Below are 22,152 nucleotides of genomic sequence, written 5' to 3'. Positions count from 1 at the left end.
TACCAAACATGCTCGAAGTTTTCATGTTATTTGTTCATCAAATATGAGATTGCAAAAAGAAACTCTAATGCAATCTTCAAGTGGATGGACATTACATATCTAAGTTGGAATTGGCGATTTACACATGTCTACAAATAGGAAAGAGTAAATTACACGAATGGTCACTATGGTTTAGGATAATTTGCGCGTTTGGTCCTTAACTATTCTTTTTTTAACTCGGAAGGTCCCTACTGTTTGTTTTTATTACGCGTTTAGTCCATGTCTTATCTAAAAAGACTATTTTTCCCTTGACTTTTTAAATTATTTAAATAAATACACTCCAACCCCACCCCACCCCCTCACCTTACCTTACCTACCCTACCATTTTTCCTTATTTAAATAATAGTATTTTTAGATAAGACAGGGACGAAATGCGTAGCAAAAACAAATAGTAGCGACCTTCTGAGTTAAAAAAATAAGTTAGGGATCAAGAGCGCAAATTACCCCAAACCATAGGGATGATTCGTGTAATTTACTCAATAGGAAATTACACGGCTATGGAAGCAATTGTGAATTGTGATGACTACTTGGTGGGTGCTATGACAATTTTAAAACTCTAGATGCTATTTTTTTTATTCTACAGTTCTAGTTCTTATAATTGATTTATAAATAAAAATATTAAAGTTGTCATAAATTGAGTCGATTGGATTCAAAACCTAACTCTTTTGTTTCCTTTATTTGGATTTAAAACCTAGCTCTTTGTTTCCTTTATGGAAATAAACTCCAGCTCAAGTCATCGTGTTAGTCAACACTTTTTCATATTTTCATTAAATATTGTCAAATCAAGTGGTGATAAATAAAAAGTTATCTAGCAACCTACTTAAAAAGTTGATCCGACAAAATTTAAATAAAATGGTTGCTTTTAAAAGAAGAGTGAGTTGCGTTGAAAAGAAAAACACTACATAGTTTAATGATTCTTTTTTTGGGCTTTCCCTATGAAATATACAATATTGACAAAATTTTGGAAAAAATAAAATAAAATGGAATAATCATTGAAACTCATGGAGATCTTGAATTTGATTGTTTACTTTTATTAATCTGACCATAATATGTTCTTTTCCCAGTTTACAATGTGTATGAAAACTTAAGAGGTTGGCTATATGGACATTGAGCCTCAAAAATTCGCCTCAGTGGTTGAATTACTTGATTTTGCTTCTAAATAGGGGAACAGACCAAAGAAAAAAAAAATCTTCCTAAGTGTTATTTATGGTACTATTTGGTGTATTTGGCGGGCGAAGAACGACATAGTATTTAAGAACACTCCTTCAAAATCGGCTAAAACAGCTGATAACGTGATCTCATTGGTGTTCGGATGGGTAAAACATAGGGGCAAAATGGGAAATGGAGATTGGGTAAAATGGTGTTGTAACCCATTCACCATCTTGTAAACTGTTTTTTCTCCTGTTTGGTGGTTTCTTCCCAGCTTGGCATCTTGCCTTGTTTGGTCAATAAAATTTTAGCCTGTTCCACAAAAAAAAAAAAAGAAAAAAAAAAGGCTATATGTATATCTTATTTTACCATTTGGACATCCTATATAATTTTTAAGGTATTTTTATTGGTTAAAATTATATTGTTTATTGAAAAAGATAATTAAAAATAGTTACCTATTGATTGACTTTTGATAAAGATGTATATAGAATGTCTCAAAGGTGTCTTAATAACAACGTCAAAACTTAAAACTTTAATTACAATGAGCTACTATATTAAATATATTTAATAGTTTGAAAAGCAGTTAATTAACAAACCAAATAACAGAACCAATAAATTAGTTAACATGTCTTTTCCACTTCTACTCAAAATTAAATAAAAAGAACATCAAACCAAAACATATTTTTTGATTCGATTATACCATCCAAAGGACCACAAATATCTACTTGATCTACAGACACACGCCGCAAATATGAAACATATTCCTGTTACAATCACATCAACATCAAACAACCTCGTACTTGTACCACATTCCATTTGTCCAATGACATCAATTTTTCGATTTATCCTATGTTATACATAAAAAAAAAAATCTTTCTTCCTCACGTTGGCAATCAAATCAAAACTTTATCTTAGAACAAAATGTACATATTTTACTTATCACCCCAAAAACACACCAACAAAACAACCAATAAAAAACCCACCAACTAACTTTTTCCGGTCAACATTTCCGGCTGTTCTAAACTTGAACTAACACTTTTTCCGGTTAACATTTCCGGTGGTTTCAAAACTTAAACTAACACACAACATATTCATATTCAAATCTGAATAATGTACATGACATCGGCAGCAAAGGTGGTGGTGCTACATATCCCACCCATCCTTCCGCCTCTTGAACTCCACTTTTTCCGATAACCCACCATACAACTCTGTAAACTTTTCCAAACACTTGCTTCTCACCCGATAATGCGATTGTGTATTTTCACTAATAGCAACCCCTGAAAATTTTGATGTGTCAAAACTCCAAGAGGGTTTCACGTATTCAACGGTGGGCCCCAAAGACGTAGCATTCGCGTACAAGAAGTTCATCAAAACATCCTCACAATTAAAAAGCTCGTCTACCGCCTCCCGCCCGGCCCGTGCTTCTTCACTCCAATACCGCCCGAACGCTGCCCGGTGATCCATAAACGCTGCCCCGGTCAAAATCATGTTATATCCGTTAAACTTCCGTGCATGTTTCTCGGCGCGGTAGGTCAACGGGCCAGGCCCGTTGACCAGACGCGGATAGAACCCGACTAAACGGTCTGGGTTCTGTCTCCAGACTTTGAAACCGCGTTCAATATAGTCGCAACTCATCATGATGTCATCATCTAGCTCGAGGACCGCTTTGGTTTTAATCAACGGATCGAGTTTGAACCGGTTGTTTAACGAGTTCTTTGACTCGACTCGGATCCTAACCGGGACCGCTGAGTCGAACTCGGTTACGTCCGGAGGCGTCCCTTTGTTCCAAATCACCACAATTTCACGAACCGATGAACACCGAGAGTAATGTTGGATGTACCATTTTAAGTTCCATAATCTCGCATCGTAGGTCATGGCTAAAAGGGTAAATTGGGAATAATGGTGGTCGACTGAATACGGCTCTCGGGCCCCACTTCCACCGTATATGTACCCAAGCCCGACACACATTAACACGATCGAACCGATTAAAATAACAAGAAACGCGAACCTTCCAAGACTCGTTTTAGGGTTCATCTTACACCGAAGAACCGCGGTCATTCGGTTTAACCGCGTGCAATACTGTCGTACCCTAGACGATAAATGGCTCGATCGTTCCCAAACGAAAAACGCATCGGTTCGTTTCTTGATATTATGCGGGCACCAACTAAGTGGAACAATACACCGAACAAACCCTAGCAACATACCCATGATTAACACAAGGACGCCCGTGGCTAATAACAACAATGACCCGATGATGAACCGATGGGACATGTCCCCGGATGCGGTCCGGTCCCCATCGGACACTGCGATCCATTGACCGGATGGTAACTGCTGCGTGTCCAGATGGTGGGACCGGGCCCCGTTCCATGCGTTTCGTTCTTTTGTTGGTTTCGGAAGCCCGAATTCCACTTCCACTTCTCGGTAATTATACGGGGTTAAAACTTCGATTTTGAAAACACGAACACGTTTCCCGTATGTTTCACCATCATCTTGACCTAATCGGTAGACGTTTTTGTTGTAAACAAAGGGTCGACCTCCGTTTCGGGCCCCGGTTTCTTTATCGGTGTTGTAAACTGGGTTTTTTTTATGCGGTTTCCATGGCCCGAGTGGCGAGTTGCTATACCATATTTCGAGTTCACCATTCTTTTTTGTGGAGACTCGGGTATGATCCGACCCGAAAAGGTAGTATCTTGATTCATATTTTATGATGAATGAATCGATTAAAGGTCTTTTCAAGATGACTTTTTCGAGTTCCCATTTTAATGGGAAGTTAACAGCTCGATAAAGACGAAGGTCGCCCTTTTTACTTCCTTCTGGCATCATGTAGATCTGTATAAAATATATGATAATATTAATGATCAACGAAGAAAACAATGGAGATTTTAGCTTTTGTGGTTGTAAAAATCGTACTTGATCATTGTAGTTGAATACGTATGGATATGAGAGATGCCATTCTTCATCTAAAACGACTCCCAGCTGTTCCCAAGAAGCTCCATTATCGACGCTTTTAGCGACTCCGATGTCACCTTGCATGGTGATTGAATTCTTGGTTTCGAAGAACAAGTACAATACATCTCCCTGAAACATAGGTTGACTTCAATGGTCAAACTAACTGTTTTTTTTCGTAATTATATAATCATATTATATATAGGGATAGAATTTTCATTTGATTTTAATAAGAGAAATATTAATTTTTAACATAAAAGAATATAATAATTCAAGAATAATTAAAAAAGGTAACACACGAGAGCATACAGAAAATGAGCTGGACTCATAATATTACTTTATAATAATTTATTGGTATTTATTATTTATCCTTATAATGATTAAACTATTGTATATTTGTATTGATATTTGTTACAGATTTTACTCCTGAATTAGTATTATAATCAATATAAAAGTTAATAGTCAAGATAATTAAATTCATTTATAATAATTTATTAATTTATGCTTCTAGATTTTGCTGTTTTCCAAACGAGGTGACGGAAAGAATATATTTTTTTTCAAATGGTCATAAAAACATGATAATTTAATCATCAGAAATTGGAAAAAAAAAAAAAAAAAAAAAAAAAAAAAAAAAAAAAAAGTTGACGGTCAAACCCACAAAAATACTAAAAACACAACAATTCTTTGGAGTCTTCCCATAATTATCTTCCACGAAAATAACACATAACAAAAATTTCATCATTACAAGAAAACAAACATCAGAATCAGAATAATTAATAAACAGAAAATAGAAGAGAAAAAATGTAGAAATATTATCCATTTTCAATCGGCAAAGTGTAAAAGCAGTCAAACTCAAACAACTAGTAATTTATCCATTATTGTTCAAAGTAAGATGCTTGAACAACTTAACAATTTCATAAAACAACAAAAAAAAATTCGAATCAAATGCTTTCCCTTTCCTCAAGGATTAATCCAATCCTTAACCAAAATCGCCATTTTTGTGTAGTTATTTAGAAAAAAATGAAACTCAAAAACAGTAAAAAAGAAGCCAAAACTGTACCTGAACATAGAGAAAAGGATCGGCAACAAAGTTACTCGGAAACCCAGAATCAGTAACCGAACCACAAGTAACAATCGGGTTAGCCACCGGCCATGCTGCACTTGTGTTCTTCCAAACATTCATCTGAAAATCAAAACCCAATTCGTAAATCAAAAACCCAATTTCAAATTTCAATCAAATTTCGAATTTCAAATCACTTACAGTTTCAATGGGTTTAAGCGAAAACGGCGAATCGCCATAGAAAACTCCAATTGACCACGAACCTTCACTGTCTTCTTCACAACCCACTGAATAATTAGGGCTCTTGTACATCGTATACGTATACAAAAACCCAATTGAACTGAACACCATAAACGATACAAACAGAAAAGAGAGAGTAGATGAAACGCCGCCATTATCGTGCACGCGCCACCACCGTAGGCGTTGGGTTTTCTCGGTTGGTCCGCCTATAACACCCACGCCTTGTGTTGAAACCATGTCGCCGGAAAGTTAATTTACAGAAAAGGTGATGGAAAGAAACAAGGAATTAATTAGTCGGTGGCAACGAGAGCATTTTATATGTGAAATTTTGAAATTTGAATTGGTGAAACTGGGAGATTATGTTTGAAATTTTTGAAAGGGTGGTTTGATTTTGTGCTTGAAACTAACCAGAGAAGGAAAAGGTTGAAGAGAAGAGGCAGTGGGTGTAATAGTTATAGGGGAGGAGGAGAAAACGTGGCTGCGTGCGTGTATTTGTTGACGACTCTGGTTGAATTTACAAGTTAGACAAAGACGGAGAAATAGAAGTTCTTCTCGAGTTTTCACTTTGACCCTCATGTTACAGCTATTTAAAGTATAGTCCATACAAAGTTACAAACTATAAAATTTAAAAAATTATCTTTATGGTTGTTAAAATTCTATGAAATTGGTCTAAAAAAGGTGGTATATTAATGGTCAAACTTTTGATATCTTATGAGCTTTTTGTCTTATAGTTGATATTTTTGTGGTTGTAGTTCATATCTTATTTGAAATAACGAATATGTCCTTAAATAATTGGTTTTAATTTCTTTTAACTATTTTATTATTAATCTAATTAAAATAAATAAAAATTAAAAATTTGTAACATCCCAAAAACAGTGATAATTTTTTTTTTCATTTTAAAACCATTAATTCCATACATCACATATCTCAAAGTCAAGCACGATACAAAATGTGAAAGTCATCATAGTAAAAATAATCATAAGTGCAGAATCATGAAGGGGGATGCTATGTCGTTTTGTTAGGACCTTCCCTTTCGTATCGGAAGTACCTGAAACTATAAACATATACTGTAAACACAAAGCTTAGTGAGTTCCTTAAAGTACCACATAACATACATACAGTTGGGCCCATCCTTGGGGTATCTTCCAACCTAACATACAATCATGGGCCTAGCCCTGGGGTATATTTCAACATAACATACAATCATAGGCCCAGCCTTGAGGTTTCTTTCAACGCAACATATAATAATGGGATCAACCCTGGGGCTTAGCCTTGGGGTTTCTTTCAATCCAATCATACATGCAAGAGTCACAAAGATAACTAGCAACCTACTTAACACAATTCAGTGGGTTGACATTGGTGCCTTCGACCCACAACTACAGTGAGAAGACTCACCTCTTAGTTAATGTGTAACACCCAGACATCAAGTATTTTCCTTTTAGACCAAGAACTATTAAATTGTTGCAAATTGGACCTTACTACATGCATACTTGGGGCGTACGCATGGCGTAGTTCATTAAAAAAAGGTGTGGGGTGATGTAAGTACACAAGGCATACTAGGTTGGAGGGCAAACCATAATATTGAGAGTTTAGGCCCCATTTAAGCAACCTTAACCCTCATAATCCCTTCCACCCTCAGCCTCAATCCTCCCAAAATGGCCCCTTGAAAACCCTAGTGTTCATTGTGATTTTTTGAACCATTTTTGTATTTCGTGTCCATCCTTAAAGGAAGATCTTTGGCGTGTTCTTGGAAAGCTTGAAGCTTTATAGATCCAAGTTTTGCACCTCTCAAACAACCTTCAGAAGGTATAAATTCATGAACTTGGTGAATGTTTCTTTAAATCTTTCTTTCTCTTAAGTTTTGTGCATTTTGGTCTCATAATCTTGGTATATATGAGTATGGATTACTCTAGACCAAAGGAGCTGTCCTTTCAAATGTTTTTGAGTGTTAGGAGCCATAAAAATGTGATCTTGGTCCCTTTTTTCCCTCCATGCAAGAGCTATGGAATTTGGGGTTGTGTAATAAGCTAACGTTTTGGTTTTTGGACTCCTTCTAGCCATGGAAAGTCATAAAATTGGAAACTTTATGACTTAGAATGACATTTGGGACTAGATCTGAGTTATGGACGCAGGGTCTTAATGGATTAAGAACTTAAAGAAGAGTGTGTTATGGATGTAAGTACGTCGAGCGTACCTTAGGGTACACAACGCATACTGGTGGAGAGTCCCATTTTCTGGGAAGGCACCTCTACTCCATGTGTAGTGACTGAGTACGCAGGGCGTACTCGGTCTATGTTGACTTTTGATTTTTGGACTTTGACCTTTGACCAAGTTTGACTTAGGGAATTTGGGTAATTTGAATAGTAGTTTAAGATTAGGTCCCTGTTTATTGTATATGTGTTAGACTTGTAGATATGTATGATTACCCGTCTTTATTGAATATGTGTTAGACTGGTATATCTGTATGATTACATGTACTTGTTGGTTATTGATTGTTATTGTGTATGTCGGCATGTTATGGTTTGTTGGGTTGAGGCGGTCTTGCTTTGTGCTGAAGGCCAAGATATATGGGGTGGCCTAGATTGGCTTTAGGCCCTGCAAGGCGGTCCTATCTGGCCAAAGGCCCGGAGAGTGGTCCAATTAGGATGTAGGCTCTACGAGGTGGTCTAGTCAGGCTGCTCATATATGCATGTTGTTATTTGTTTGGTTGTGTGTGGTACTTTAGGGGAAGTCAGTAAGCTTCAGTTTACAGTTTAAATTTATTGTTTCAGGTACTTCAGAGGACAGGGCATAGGCGAAGGATTGATCGTGCACATCATTCTTGATTTTTATGAGATTATGATTTTGAGATACTTTGATTCATGTTTATGACTTTTGGAAACTATGTTTTGTAAACATTTATTGTTTTGGATTTGTTTCAATGAAAATTTTTACATTTATTTTTGTGATGTTACAAGTTGCTATCAGAGCCCTGGTTTGAGAGAATTGGATGAGCATTTTTGTGAATCCAGACTCAAACTAAGGACCTGTCAAAGTTTTAAAAAGTAACCAAGGAAGGATGAGATGTGTACGATTAGTCGGAGAAAGCAAGTATACCCCCCAGATACCCACATTGTTATTTTCTTATGATGATTATGATAAAATAACTTGCTAGTTGTAGGCTAGGGATCTTTAGGAATTTCATGATAGAATTACCTGAATTGTGATTCCTAGTAGCCTAGGAGGTTTTCTTGCATGCTAGATGGAATTGGCATCATTACTGTAGTTGGTTAGTATATGCACCATAATGGTATATAACTAAGATTTTATAGCCTGAGAATGTTTGTTTTAGCTGTTTTTTCCTATTCCTTGTTTGGTTGTAGGCTAAGGATAGAATAAAGTATTCGACTGTCTATAGAATCCAACTTGAGGTAGTTTAGTCACTCTTGAGAGAATGTATATGATGTATGCGTATCCTAGATGGTGCGTCTTGCAATCGGATGGTCCGTGACGACCCTTTGATACAAATATGGGTAGGTGTGGAAGGTAGTATAGGCCTGTACTAGTGGAAGCACACCACCCTTACGCGTAGCAAGGAAGTCACGAATCCCGAGGGTCTAGTCTTTCTGTAATGATTGTAATAGTATGAATTGTGGCATTTCTGATGCATGTTTTAGTTCATTTTTAGTATGGTGTACACGAGAGATTCTAGATCAGGAGTTGGCAGCCTGAAGAGGCCAGGATTGACTGATGATGAGATTCGGGAGTTGATCTCCACAGAAGTAGTTGCAGCTATTCGGGGAGCTATCATGGAGGTTTTTGAGTCTATTAAGACTGTAATGATTGAGCTATTTGATGAGCGATATGTCGTTGTGTCTGAGGCTGTTACTGTTGCAGCTACCACTGTTGTTGCTACTATGGTGGTTCAAGGGAGAGGGACATTCCAATATCGGGACTTCAGCAACACGAAAACCCTCGGAGTTTAATGAGGTCAAGGACCTGATTATGGCTATGAGATGAGTATCTGATGTGGAGGGATTCTTCTTCACTTGTTCCTGTCAGAAGGACTAGAAGGTCAGGTGCGCCCTGAACTTTTGTCATATGGGCGTGAAGGACTGATGGAACTTGGTGACTGGTTTTTATACTCTAGAGCAGATAGTTATTGTTACATAGGGGTAGTTGTTGGAGATGTTTCACATGGAGTACGTTCCCCAGGTAGAGAGAGGGGGGGGGGTTGGCTCAAGAGTATATAGCATTGAGACAGACGACCAAGTCGCTGACTGATATCACCAAGTTTTTTTTACTGAGAGAGCTCTTTTATGTCTTGATTATTTTTCTTTGGAGCATGTGTATATGTCGTGATTCTTGAGCATGCTCAAGACTGAGATTTGGCAGTTTGTGTCTACCCAACATTACAGTACCCCCCCCCTCGAGTTTTAGGATATCGTGAGGAGATGGGAGATTGAGATTGAGATCTAGAGGAGGGAAGAGAGATAGGATTTGGTGTAGGAATAATATGCAAAAAAGCTGTTTAAGCCCGATGTTTCATGACTTGGAGGTCAGAGGGGCCGCACAAGTGGCAAGTGCGAGAAGGCGTGTGAGGGCATTTGTCGATCAACTTCTAGGTGCCACAAATATGGAAATGAGGAGAATTTTGCGAGGGATTTTTGTCAGCAGGCCCCAGTACTGAGCACCAGGATTTTTTACCATTGTGATCAGGTGGGCCACATGAAGGCCTAGTGTCCTTTGCTTGTTGCCAAGCCGATGCAGGCACCAGACCTAACTACTTTGAGTATTACAAATGGACGTTAGGGGAGATATGACGCCCCAAAGGCCAGGGGTCATGCCTTCCAGCTCACGGCAGAAGCGGCCATGGCGGTGCCTGATGTTGCTACTGGTATGTTTTCATTTAGTATTCTGTCAAGTTATTATATTGTTTGCTTATGATTGTATTTCTTTTAGGTACTTTCTTAGTGAGCTCCTTGCCTGCACTTGTTCTTTTTGACTCAGGTGCGAGTCTGTAATTTGTGTCTCAATCCTTCAGTAGGAGTTGTGATATGTCTCTTGGAGAGTTGGAGTGCCCGTTGTGAGTTTCCATCACCAACGAGAACGACATTTCTGTATTAATTGTTTTTCAAGATTGTATTTTGGAGATATTTGGGGTGTCTTACCCGATCCATTTGATTCCTATCCCTATGAGGGATGTGTGCATGATAGTAGGGATAGATTGGTTGAGAAAATTTGGTGCCCTGATCGACTATGAGGGACAACGGGTGGTGGTTCGAACCCCAAGTAGGGGAGGACTGACTATTTATGGAGAGGGTACAAGAGTTGGATCATCCTTTTGTTCTGCTGCCAGGGCTCGACAGTATCTACAACATGGGTGTCTGGGTTATCTTGTGTATATGTTTGACACTCAGGTGGAGAAGGGGGGGGCTTCATTTTTGGATGTGCCTATAGTCCTAGAGTTTCCAGATGTATTTATAGAGTAATTACCCACCGTGCCTTCGGCGACGCAAGTGGAGTTTAAGATCGACCTGACCCTGGTGAAGTGTCGATTGCTAAGGCGTCATACCTGATTAGCACCATCATAGATGCAAGAGTTGTCTTGTCAGCTTCTGGAGCTGTTGGCTAAGCAGTTTATTAGATCGAGTAGTTCACCTTGGGGAGTGTCGATTCTGTTTGCAAGGAAAATAGATGGTTCACACCAAAAGTGCACTAATTACTGGGAGCTGAACAAATTGATAGTGGAGAACCATTACCCACTTCCATGGATTGATGACCTCTTCGATCAGTTGCAGGGTGCATCTTGGTTCTCCAAGATTGCTTTTAGGTCATGGTATCATCAGATGAGAGTCGGAAAGGGGGACGTGGAGAAGACAACGTTCTGAACTCATTATGGTCATTACGAGTTCATGGTGATGCCATTTGGGCTCACCAATGCACCAACGGCATTTATGGATTTGATGAATCGGGTATGCAGGTCGATGCTAGATCGTTCGATCATTGGTTTTTTTATCAATGATATCATGGTCTAATCCAAGACCAAGGAGCGGCTTGAGGAGCACCTTCAAGAGCTGCTGGGAGTTTTGAGGAGGGAGAGGCTTTATGCCAAGTTCTCGAAGTGTGAGTTTTGGTTACGGGAGGTCCAGTTCTTGGGACGCCTTGTTAACTAGAATGGGATTCTAGTTGTCACGGCCAAGATTAAGGCAGTTATGTAATGGGAGGTCCCGAAGTCTCCTTTAGAGATCAAGAGTTTTTTTTGGGTTTAGCAGGGTACTATCAGATGTTTATTCAAGATTTATCCAAGGTTGTTGTACCTCTCACTCGTTTGACAAGGAAGGGTGTGGATTTTCACAGAGGACCTGAGTAGGAGGCTGTGTTCGAGACACCGAGAAAGAAATTATGTGAGGCCCCGATGTTGACCCTCCCGGAGGGCGTAGAGGATTTTGTTGTTTATTATGATGTTTCTATCACTAGGTTGGGGGGCAATACTCATGCAGCAAGGTAGAGTTATTGCATATGATTCTAGGCAACTAAAGCCGCATGAGGTTCGGTATATGACGCATGTTCTGGAGTTGGGGGCGGTAGTGTTTTCCCTTAAGATTTGGCGGCACTATCTATGCGAGGTCCGGTGTACCATCTACATGGATCACAAGAGCCTGAGATATATCTTGAGCATCTGAATATGAATATGAGACAATGTAGATGTCTTCACGTGGTCAAGGATTACGACTGTGAGATTCTTTATCACTTGGGGAAAGAGAATGTAGTCGCTGATGTATTGAGCCACAAGCGGCTAGTACTTTTACTAGGGGCTTATGTATGAAGATTTCTATCGATTCACCGCTTCCGAATTTGACCAGGGAGGCTCAGGATGAGGGAGTCAAGAAGGAAAATTGGAAGCAGGAGAGAAGCAGGGGTAAGATTGATAGGTTTTCTACCAATAGCCGTAGATTGTTGACTCAGTGCGGTCGGGTTTGGGTTCCAGATTTTGGTGGGATCAGGCAGACCGTGATGGAAGAGGCTCATAAATCTAGATTTTTGATACACCTTAGAGCCATAAAAATGTATCGGGATTTGAGAGTTAGCTATTGGTGCTCATGCATGAAGAGAGATATAAGCTGGTATGTGGAGAGTTGCCTGACCTTTTAGGTGGTTATGGCCGAGCACCAGAGGCCGCATGACAATTTTCAACCGTTAGAGGTTCCCATATGGAAATGGGAACATATCACCATGGATTTTATCACAAAGTGACCCAGGACGCCTAACAGGTTTGACGTGATTTGGGTCATTGCGGACCGTCTGACCAAGAGTGCCCACTTCTTGGCTATTCGGGAGAGTTCACTGGCCGAGAAATTAGCCGATGTATATATGCATGAGATCTTCGCTTGACATGGTGTTCCAGTCTCCATTATATCGGATCGGGATGTTCGGTTCACTTCGTGTTTTTGGCAGAGGTTCCACGAGGAGTTGGGTAAAATATTGCACTTTAGTACTACTTATCTTCCGCAGATCGAAGGACATAGGAAGCAAACCATCCAGACGCTAGATGATATGTTGAGAGCTTGTGTTAATGATTTCATTGGGAGTTGGGACTCCTACCTTCCTCTGATTGAATTTTCGTACAACAATAACTACCAATCTAGAATTGGTGTGCCAACTTTTGAACTTCTTTATGGGGTGAAGTATTGTACACTAGTCTATTAGGGGGAGATCGGTCATAGGGTCATGGGAAAGACCGAGGTAGTCCTTCAGACAATAAAGATTATCCATTAGATCAGGAAGAGGTTGCAAAAAGCTCAGATTCTACAGAAGAGTTGCTGAAAAAATGTCGATCAGAGTTAGAGTTCCTGGTCGGTAGTATGATTTTACTGAAGGTATCACCCTAGAAAGGTGTAATATGCTTTAGGAAGAGGAGCAAGTTGGGGCCCAATTTATTTGGCCATTTCAAGTAGGTGCTAGGGTAGACAGGGTGGCCTATCAACCGGATCTGCATGAGGAGCTTAGTCAAATTCACAACACCTTCCATGTGTTCCTAGCTATGAAAGTGTGTAGCTGATGATTCACCAGTGGTTCCATTAGACGATATAAAGGTTGATGAGTGTATAAACTTTTATGAGAGACAAGTAGAAATTTTGGATAGCAAGACAAAGTCCTAGCGTAACAAGGTGATATCATTGGTTAAAGTTTAGTGGCAACATCGAAAGGGTTTTGAATGGACTTGGGAACCTGAGGCAGAGATACGGGAGCACTACCCAGAGTTATTCGCAACACCTGATTACAAGTACGAAGTCTGATTCATGTGGGGAAGAATCGTAATACTCATACATCAGGTATTTTCCTTTTAGACCAAAAAGTATTAAATTGTTGCAAATTGGTCCTTACACCATGCATACTTGGGGTGTACGCATGACATAGTTCATTATAAAGGGATGTGGAATCATGTGAATACGCATGGCGTACTAAGATGGAGGAAAAACCCTAATATTGAGGGTTTGAGCACCATTTAAGAAACCTTAACTCTCTCAATCCTTTCCTCCCTCAGCCTCCATCCTCCCAAAATCACCCCTTGCAAACCCTAGTGTTCATTGTGAGTTTTGAGCCATTTGTGTATTTTAGTGTCCATCCTTGAAAGAAGAAGATCTTTGGTGTGCTTTTGGGAAGCTTCAAGTTAGTCATTAAGTTTTGTGCATTTTGGTCCCATAATCTTGGTATATATGAATATGACTTACTCTAGACCAAATGAGTCGTCCTTTCATATTTTTTTTGAGTGTTAGAATCATAAAAATGTCATCTTGGTCCTTTTCTTCCATCCATGCAAGAGCTATGGAATTTGGGTTTGTTTAATAAGTTAGGGTTTTGGTTTTTGGACTCTTTCTAGGCATGTAAAGTAATAATTTTGGAAACTTTATGACTTAGAATGATATTTGGGACTAGATATGAGTTCTCGATGTAGGGTCTTATTGGATTAAGCACTTAAAGAAGAGTGTGTTATGGGCGTAAGGACGTCAAGCATACCTTAGGGTACGCAACACGTAGTAACTGAGTACGCAGGCCGTAATCAGTTTGTGTTTACTTTTAATTTTTGGACTTTGACCTTTGACCAAGTTTTTCTTACATTCATTTTGGGTAATTTGAATAGTAGTTTGAGATTCGGTCCCTGTTTATTGTATAGGTGACAGTTAGATACAACATTTGGGGCTGCGATCTGTTCAACTATTTTTCAGACTGTCAGGTGGGTTTTCCTCACTATACTTGTAGATCGAAGACATCAATGCCGACCCACTAGATTATGTATCCTAGTATATTGGATGATGTTATGCTGGTTATATGATAGACTGGTAGATTTGTATGATTACATGTTGATGAAGTATTGAATCAAGTAATGAAATCAAAATCAGAGAATCGAGAATTAAGAACACATAATGTAAATAAGATCTAGTTTTTAGCTCGTATTATGCTTCATGGTTACAGAGAGAAAATAGACAAGACAAACTCCAAAAACTCTTATCTAACTCTAAGTAACATTTCCTATTTATAGGAAAACAGTAAAGCATACAAAAAACTACAAAGTACTAAACTTCATAGTTTCGACATAAAACGCCTTTGCAAAATAACATTACATTTCGACACCTTACAACACTACTTCGACCCTTACATTCTCCCTCTTTGTAAGCAGTGTCAAAATTAGTTGATCAAAACTTGAGCAGCCAAGTGTAATGTTCTTCGAATTTCAACGTACCAATTCATCACCTTCTTTAGTTCAGCCTTATCTCCATCGTTATTCTTCTTACAACTATTCATATGCACAATTAAGTTTTTATAATGAGTGGTTGTATATCTTTCAATTTCGCTTGTTTGGAAAAAGAACTTCGATGATTTTCCCTTCTTACTCTTCCCAGCAAAAACTATAACAAATGGCTTCAAACATATTTCACCATCCACATACTTCTTCAACTGAGCTTCACTCATTGTCTTGGCTTGAGGAACACTAACTTCTTTTTCCATTGATGCAACCAACTCAACATATGTCATAGCTAGACAATCATAATAATTATCTATGAAAAGCTTTATATGACCCAGACCCAAATGTCACACATCCTTGCTTGTGTTTTGGAGTTTAGAAGCACCCAAATCCTTGAGTATATATGCAACTTGAATCAACTCATTCAAGTTCATCAAAGGGAAATCAGCAATGGAAAAATCGAAAGGTACCTTATTTTCCCTCACAACGTGATATCGAAAATTCTACAACATATTTTCGAACATTTCACCTTTCGTTATACTGAGCACTTGAACAATTTTCACCAATGACCAAACCTCTTCTTGTTCCTTCCCTAACACTGCATGGAACCTTAGCTTCATGTGAGAAAAATCATCCTTGTTCTTGAATCTATTCACAACATTATATTGAGCGGTGAGAAACATCATCTCATTAATGGGAAAATCAAGCTGATTCACATCAGAGTTCTCAATTGCATAACTCTTCCTTGGCTTTTTCTCGAATTCATACATTTTGTTGTATGCAAATCTGGCTTCAATATTTTCATAACTGTGCAATCTTGTTGGATCACCTTTGTTCATTGTAGGTGGATCATTTGCACGAAGCATCAAAATCCTCTGAATACGACGTTGCTTCTCCATCTCTGCTTCAATTTCTGCCATTCTTTCTTCTTTCGTCTTTTCAACAAGAATTGTTTTCCCTTTGTCTGAAGTTTTTGTAGTTTCCTTAGGTTTTGAACTACTCCCCCTTCACCAGTTGACTTAATTACAATTCCTTTTGTGATTGGCCTTGTAGTAATTGTAGTTGCCATTACTGGTTCAGCCTTCGAAAATATAGGTTTTGTTGTAGGAGTTTGAGTCTTGAATACTCTACCCACAACCTTTGTTTCTTCATTCATTTTCTCAGAAACATTTGTGCCTTTACCAACACCTTCCTTTTCTCCCCCTAGCACCCCTGTGATAATAGGTGGGGCATTCGTTGGTAAGATAGTGACAAACTGAGACAATGGAGCTAACATCTTTTGAATTGCAGCCTCAAAGTGACGAAACTTCTGATCATCAAACTCAGGAGTAAAGATTGAGGATGCGCTAGACTTCAAAACAATTCCTTTCAATTCTTCAAGAAGAGTAGTAACTTGTCCAAAACTTGTAATAGCAACATTTGCTTTCTCATCAAACTTATTACCAAAAGATTGATGGGTTTTAACAAACATAGTAACAACATCCGCTATAATATCAACTTTCTTAAGAAGAGAAGAATATTTGTTATCCAACTCACGAAACTCTTTGGATACATCAACCTTCAGTTCTTCAAGCTTGTGATTGACATTCTCATGAACTGTTTTAACATCTTGCACAAAAAGAACATGAATTTCCTTTGCAATCCGTTTCAAATCCTTGAGCTCATCATTAAAAAGTCGAAGATGCAGATTTGACTCGTAATTCGTTATTTTTATCCATGGTATCATGCTTTTCGAAAAGACATGATTCAGAAGCATTTACCAACTTATCCACTTTCTTGAATAACTGAACCTCCTGAGCTTTAAGCATCACATCAATGTCAATACTTGAAACAAAATTCTTACCCCCTACATCTGCTTGGGATTTAAGTATTGAATTGAGCTTTTTGTTTAGAATCTTGAACTGCTTCCTAGACATCAACATATGATCTGGGATATCTTCTTCTGGATCAAATTCCAAATCAGCAAATGATCCTCCCAACCCTCCATTATTAGTATCATCATCATTAAGAGATTTAGGTGGGTCAGTAGATTGGGATGAAAAGAGAGAAGTAATGGGATGATCGATGACCATATCAAAAGTAAGAGAATGAGTGGTTGTGGAAATAGTGGTGATAATTGGTGGCAACGAAGTATTGGTTTGAGTAGTGAAAGGTTCAAGAATACCTTGAGTAACAACTAGATGTTCATTGTTCGAAACTCCTTCACCCCTGTTGACATTCACATCCGTATCAGATACGTGTGTGGAAATGCCTGAGGTTCGAACACCCTCATAATATGACTCAGTTAACGAAACCTCAGGTGATATGACCGAAGTCTGCATAGGAATCGAAACTTGTGTTGATTCACCAAAAATAGTAGATGTGTCTACTATCAAAGTTTCCACAGAGCTACTTAAAATTCATGTTATTTCGAAAGTTGACTTGACAGGTGATTTCTGTTGAGGTGAAAGATTACCTATTGGAGAATTAGGAACAATTTCTTCTTCATCATCTTCCTGAAGGATCAACTTTCGCTTCTTTGGCTTCTTAGTCTTGTTGGAAATATGCTTTGCAACATCCTCAGCCCTACACTTCTTCGATGACGGTGACACTAGCATAGGAACTTCACGAATCCCAACCCCTTTCGTGTATAGGAGGCTTGCGAGTCATAATTGGAGAAAAACTAGAAGATCTGCCAGGAGACGTTTGTGAACCACGAACTTTCTACTTGATTCTCTTGAATACACCAGACTTCAAAGAAATTGTTTCTTTAACAGGTTCAACAACCTCAGGCTCAACAGGCTTAGTAACTATTGTCGAAATTTGCCCCACTTCCTTAGATTGTTTCTTTGGAGACTTCGTAAATTTTGATTCGTGCACAGTCTGCTCAAAAGTAGACTTATTACCCTTCTTGGATTGTCTCGACTTATTAGAAGAACCTTCATCTGTCTTTGATAACAACACACCTATTTTGTCATTTGGAGTAATTGACATCAAATACACCATTAACACCGGATTGATTGGATCAACTCGCTTTATCATTACATCTGGGATCCTTGCAATGTGTGGAAACACCTCTTCATCATCCTCAATCGTTTTTGGGTAATTATACTTCAAAAACTCTGCCTTTGGTTCATTAGCTGGCACCAAAATCCATTCTTTTTCATAAACATAATGAAGAACCAAACTCCAATAACGTGCACAAGAAATCCCTTGAACAATATTTGTATTTTCCACACTTTCCAGGAATTCTTTCCACATCTGAGTTGAATAATCTACTGTAAGATCGTAGTAGAGACCAACAACCATTACATATATTATTCCATTCTACCTTTATCCAATCCAACACTCTGACCAGTCAAACAGAGAAGAAAAATACCAAATAGAAAATTCCAAATGCTTGGAAGGTTTGACTTCTTGAACTCGCTGATCTTGGTGAGTGGGGGCTGATGACCCATCTCATTGAACATATGGATAACTTGGGAATTTGTAAGATCATAATACGGTGGATAATTGGGAATTTCAAGAATTTGACAGAAAGGTTTCTTGGAAAGACGAATCTTCTTATCATACATCAGATTAATGGTAATCACATCCATAGCTTTGTTGTAAGTGGCTATAGAACCAACTATTGAAAGCCAAGACACCGGAACTGCAAAGGAACTGAACATCGCAGTTGATAAAAAAGAGTGTTTTAAAGCGATAATCAACATTTTCAGTTCTTTAGGGTACACATCAACATCACACTCAACTTGGTAATTTGTACTCTGAATCTTCATTATGGGTTGAGAAGAGATATCTTCAGTAGTGTTCGATTGATGCTCAACCATCGTAAAGAAAGATTCTTGATAACTTGAATATTCAGAGAAACAAAATTAGGGCACAAATCGTCTGTAAGCGTAAAACTGGAATGAAGACCCAATTTCACTTTTTATATGTATCCCCAATTTTGAATTTGAAACGGTTTGCATTTATAAATATGACACGTGGCCCTGGAAAGTTGCACCATGAGCTATGAAAGTCGCCACGTCTGATAAAGTAGCATGTTATCCGAGAAGCACGCATGGTTACCAAACCGTCACATCAACTGTCTTTTCGAAAGGATACTTGCATATGAGCCAAAACCGTCGTAATGGAGGTAGGGCTCTTTCATTTATGGGTTTAAAAAACGAAGTCATATGCCAGACTGTCGAAATCATCAGCCTGAGTTGGTAATACTCAGCACCTCAAGGATTTCGTGAGTGCAGTGTGTCAAAGAAAAAGATAAGAATCAAGAACATAAAATTTCGGTTCTGTGATGTCGAAAAAAGTATTTTGACATAAAGGAAGAGAAATCTCGGGCAAAGATTACTTCTCTATTCATCAAGAGAGATGACTAGCAGCTTGTGTGGTTTCCTGTGAATTACAATCGAATACTTGTAGAGAAGTATCGAAGAGCCTCTTTTTAACAACCTTCTTGGGTGGTTTGTGATTTCGTTACATATCAGCACTTAAAATAAATGTGAGTAATTGTAACAGAAATTACTTGTATGACCAGTGTAGTTAATGACAAGTAAGCTTTGGAAGAAATATATGAAGTGACATAGAATTCAAATGAAACTCACACGAAAATCATATTAAAAAAAAAATGTTTGTTGGATCCTGTTAGGTAACAAACATCGTGGGATTCGAATATTTGAACAAGATCACTCAAAAGAATTGAATATGATTTGGAGTTTCGAAAGATGATACTGAAACAAATGTTTCGTTAAATCTGGAAAAAATTTCCCCGTCAATTCCTTAAATGAGTTGGACATTTTGGGTTTCACTTTCATCACGGTCTCATGATGTTAGATCATTAACACATAAGTTTGATATGTCTAAATCATGATTGGTTTGACCCGAGATCTCTTGGACATATGTCATTGTGTGTTAAAGTGAAAGAACTTTGTGATGAAAAAGATTGGTTAAAGAATTTCGAAAGTACCACTGCTTTTTGATGGACTCAGCAGATTACTCTAAACTCATTTGAGTAGAGTATGGTAGCTCATGGACTAACGTGAATATAGCCTGATTGGGAAGAATTTTTCGTGATGAAAAGTTCATTAAGGCTTGAAAAACACACATTGAGTTAGAAGAGGCTTGGGTCGACATACTGCAGCATGCTTCTAAGGACAACCTAACTCGTTCATAAGATGTCGAAAATGTACCTTCCCTTGAAACAGCAAGCTTGTTACCTCATAAAACTTGCTCACCGTCTTCTCCATGTTCCAAACTTTTCTACAAAACAAATAAAAAATATTTTTGAAATTTTGATTTTAGGAACAATAACAAACAAAACAAAAAAAATATTTTTTGAATTTTTGGAATTTTTTTTCAAAAACAAAAAACAAAAATAGAAATATTTTTGGTATTTTTGATTTTTCAAAAAGAAAACAATTTAACAGTCTAATGAAAAGTCTGTTCTAGAATAACAAAAAGTTGTGTGATAAACTTTCGAAAAAGTTTATGAGCAATCTTAACGAAAACTATGACACAAAAATAATTTAGTTACAAACTTAACGAAAAGATTTTTGTAACAAAGTATCGAAAATTTTGTAACATACTGTCGAAAATTTTTTGTGTGAAATTAACGAAATTTTGACAGACTAACGAAAATTTGTTGGATTAGTGTCTAAGTCCATAACTATTTTGGTATGTACTTGACCCGATGGTGCATGGTCATTTTGGGTTGCCTTCACCAAAGCAACTTGATAGGATGAATTATGAAGAGAAAGGATTAATTATGATTTATTAATATATTATGAGAATAATATATTAAAGGAGAAATCATATTGTTTAATTCATATTAGTCAAAAATTAATAAGAATTAAGTTTGTGGCTAAAAGACATTAATTAAACTTAGGGGACTAGAACTGTCAATTGTGTGATAGTTGAATATTGAGCTAATGGACTCCATATTAGAGGGGTGGACGAATTCTATGGGGAAACCCATTAGAAATCGTCCTAGGCATCTAAGGAGGGAGTCCATGGGTTGCTTAGGGCTTAACCATCCAAATTAGGGTTTCCTTGTTAGATAACCCTAATAGCCTCACTATTTAAAGAACCCTTGAGACTCAAAAACGTGGTGAACTTGTTCTTTAGGGTTTCCACATGTTTTGGGCAGCCTCCACTCTCCTCATTCTTCATCCTCTTGCTCTTGGTGTTTGTGAACCATTAGAGGAGTGACATTTGTGACTCTAAGCTTTCTAAAGTCATTACAAAGGAGGATTTGAGATTGTTATTGCTACATAATAATCAAGGTAAGATCTAAAACCCTTTCACATGTTAATATGATTAATTGTATGCTAGAACTAGGGTTTAAAGTCTTGGATGAATTGCATGTACAATAGAGAAACCTAGATCCAAGCATTAGGGTTTGCATGAGCACATAGGATGTTCTTATGGCTAAAACCCATCAAAATTTGTCTACAAAGCGAGTTGCACTTGATGTCGAGATCGAAGCGTTTCGAAGCGCTGATCGTGAACAGTAACCACTCAACACTTAACGAGATTCTTTTAAAGATCGTTTAGCACCTCTGATTCGAAATTATTGCAATTTGACTTTTTTCATTCTTTCGAAATTGTTCCAGGAACTGAATTTCCTTCTATCATTCCAAGTCCCCCTAAAATTCTCCCGAATGACTTTTCATCTAATGGTTTTGTGAAATATCAGCCAGGTGATCAGTTGTTTTCACAAAGTGAACTTCAATTTTTCCATCTTCCACATGATCTTTTATAAAATGATAATGAAGAGCATTATGCTTGGTTTTCAAATGTTGCACATGATTGTGACAAATGCGTATTGCACTTTGTGAATCACAATACAACAAAATTTTCTTCATGTTGATTGCATAATCACGCTGTTGACTTTGAATGCATATGATTTATGAAGTGCAAGTTGCAACAACAACATACTCAGCTTTTGTTGTGGAAATCGAAACACATGTTTTCTTTTTCAACTGCCAGCTTACTAACTTCCCATCCAAAATTT

General features: G+C 37.9%; 1 protein-coding gene across 1 annotated transcript; it reads right to left on the bottom strand.

Annotated features, from left to right (window-relative positions):
* Positions 1-2,074: 2,074 nt before the first annotated feature.
* On the bottom strand, positions 2,075-6,010 carry LOC145072295 (glucosamine inositolphosphorylceramide transferase 1-like). Its single transcript, XM_079018697.1, has 4 exons — positions 5,396-6,010; positions 5,195-5,317; positions 4,099-4,266; positions 2,075-4,017 (listed from the first exon to the last, which is right to left on the bottom strand). Exons 1-4 carry the CDS (start codon positions 5,669-5,671, stop codon positions 2,332-2,334), a joined length of 2,253 nt encoding a protein of 750 aa, XP_078874823.1. The 5' UTR covers positions 5,672-6,010; the 3' UTR covers positions 2,075-2,331.
* Positions 6,011-22,152: the final 16,142 nt, after the last annotated feature.

This window comes from Lactuca serriola, chromosome 9, assembly GCF_051521515.1.
Source record: "Lactuca serriola cultivar US96UC23 chromosome 9, Lser_US96UC23_V15, whole genome shotgun sequence".
Classification (NCBI taxonomy): Eukaryota; Viridiplantae; Streptophyta; class Magnoliopsida; order Asterales; family Asteraceae; genus Lactuca; species Lactuca serriola.
The sequence above is the reverse complement of the archived record's forward strand: the minus strand, read 5'-3'. Positions and strand labels throughout refer to the sequence as shown.

Excerpts from the sequence above, each read along its gene's own strand:
- LOC145072295 (XM_079018697.1), bottom strand. The coding sequence starts at position 5,671 with ATGGTTTCAACACAAGGCGTGGGTGTTATAGGCGGACCAACCGAGAAA. Across the intron at positions 5,318-5,395 it reads CGCTTAAACCCATTGAAACT|ATGAATGTTTGGAAGAACAC; the intron begins GTAAGTGATTTG and ends TTTGATTTTCAG. Across the intron at positions 4,267-5,194 it reads ATCCTTTTCTCTATGTTCAG|GGAGATGTATTGTACTTGTT; the intron begins GTACAGTTTTGG and ends CCTATGTTTCAG.